This window comes from Branchiostoma floridae, chromosome 3, assembly GCF_000003815.2.
Source record: "Branchiostoma floridae strain S238N-H82 chromosome 3, Bfl_VNyyK, whole genome shotgun sequence".
NCBI lineage: Eukaryota > Metazoa > Chordata > Leptocardii > Amphioxiformes > Branchiostomatidae > Branchiostoma > Branchiostoma floridae.
The window spans coordinates 13,594,226-13,595,260 of NC_049981.1; the positions used below are offsets into that span (position 1 = coordinate 13,594,226).

The 1,035-nt window shown below is 41.6% G+C and overlaps 1 protein-coding gene across 1 annotated transcript in view; it reads left to right on the top strand.

Annotated features, from left to right (window-relative positions):
- Positions 1–1,035, top strand: part of LOC118411704 — a 15,126-nt gene continuing 14,091 nt past the window's right edge. Inside the window, exons 1-2 of the mRNA XM_035814184.1 lie at positions 1–184; positions 655–849. Of these exons, the coding sequence (XP_035670077.1) occupies positions 1–184; positions 655–849 (379 nt within the window). The remainder of the gene's footprint in view (positions 185–654; positions 850–1,035) is intronic.

The window sequence follows — 1,035 nt, forward strand, 5'->3', positions numbered from 1 at the left end:
ATGGTCATTACCTCCCCCTTCATCTTCGAGCTCAAGCTCAACACCACTGGGATCTGCGTCATCCGGCTGGACACGGTGGACCATGACGGGTATCGCGTCATCCTCCGGTCGGGACCGTGGCAGTCCGACATTGGGAGAGTCTCGCACTATGATGTCACCGTCGTTGCTACACAATACACACCAGGTGAGGAGAAACGCTGCAATGGCAAGTTTCCACAAGAGTTCTAGAGTTGAAGAATCCCAAGCAATTAATATTATTGGTAACTCTAAAGTCTAAACATTACCGAATTTGCATAATGTATGACTTCAAATACTCATACTTTACTATGTCAAAGATATCAACTCTATCGTTTGACTTTAAGCAGTCTCGTTGCTCATTATAGAAAAGCAAAGTCTCTTGCTTGCATAATCTATATGATTTCATTATCTCTTTTCAAATCACATATGCTGCACATATCCTTCTTCAAGAAGCTATTTTAGCATTTCCTAATTAACAATACAAATGATGTCAAGATTTACATAATCTCTCTCTCAGTTTGATGGGCCCTGATGTATTTAACAAGAGATGAATAGTTGGCAAATGAAAGAAATTTAAAATAGCTACATCCTCACATTTTTACTTTATTGTGTGGCTCGTTTTACTGAAATGCACAGACATCACATCAGCTGCTGAGTTTCGGAGGTTCTGGATTTGTTGGTCGAAGGGCGGAAGTGTTGGTGTGGGCAGAAGTGGGGATGACGAACCCTTCATAGCCTGGACAGACCCTAATCCAGTCACTGATGACATCACGCTAGCAGGCTACAAGACCATGTATGTTCTAGGGGTCTTTAGGTTCAACTGTACACAAGGTGAGGACTATCTGCACTTCTATTCCGTATCAGTCAGAGCTGGGCATTCGTAAGTCACCAATTCATTTAAGCTGAGGGAAACATTTTATGGATAGGACTTGGTAGAAATATGACAAACTGTTGAATCATTGGATAATAGTAATACGGGAAACGTCGAGAATCTTGTAGTATGGAGGCTTTAGATGA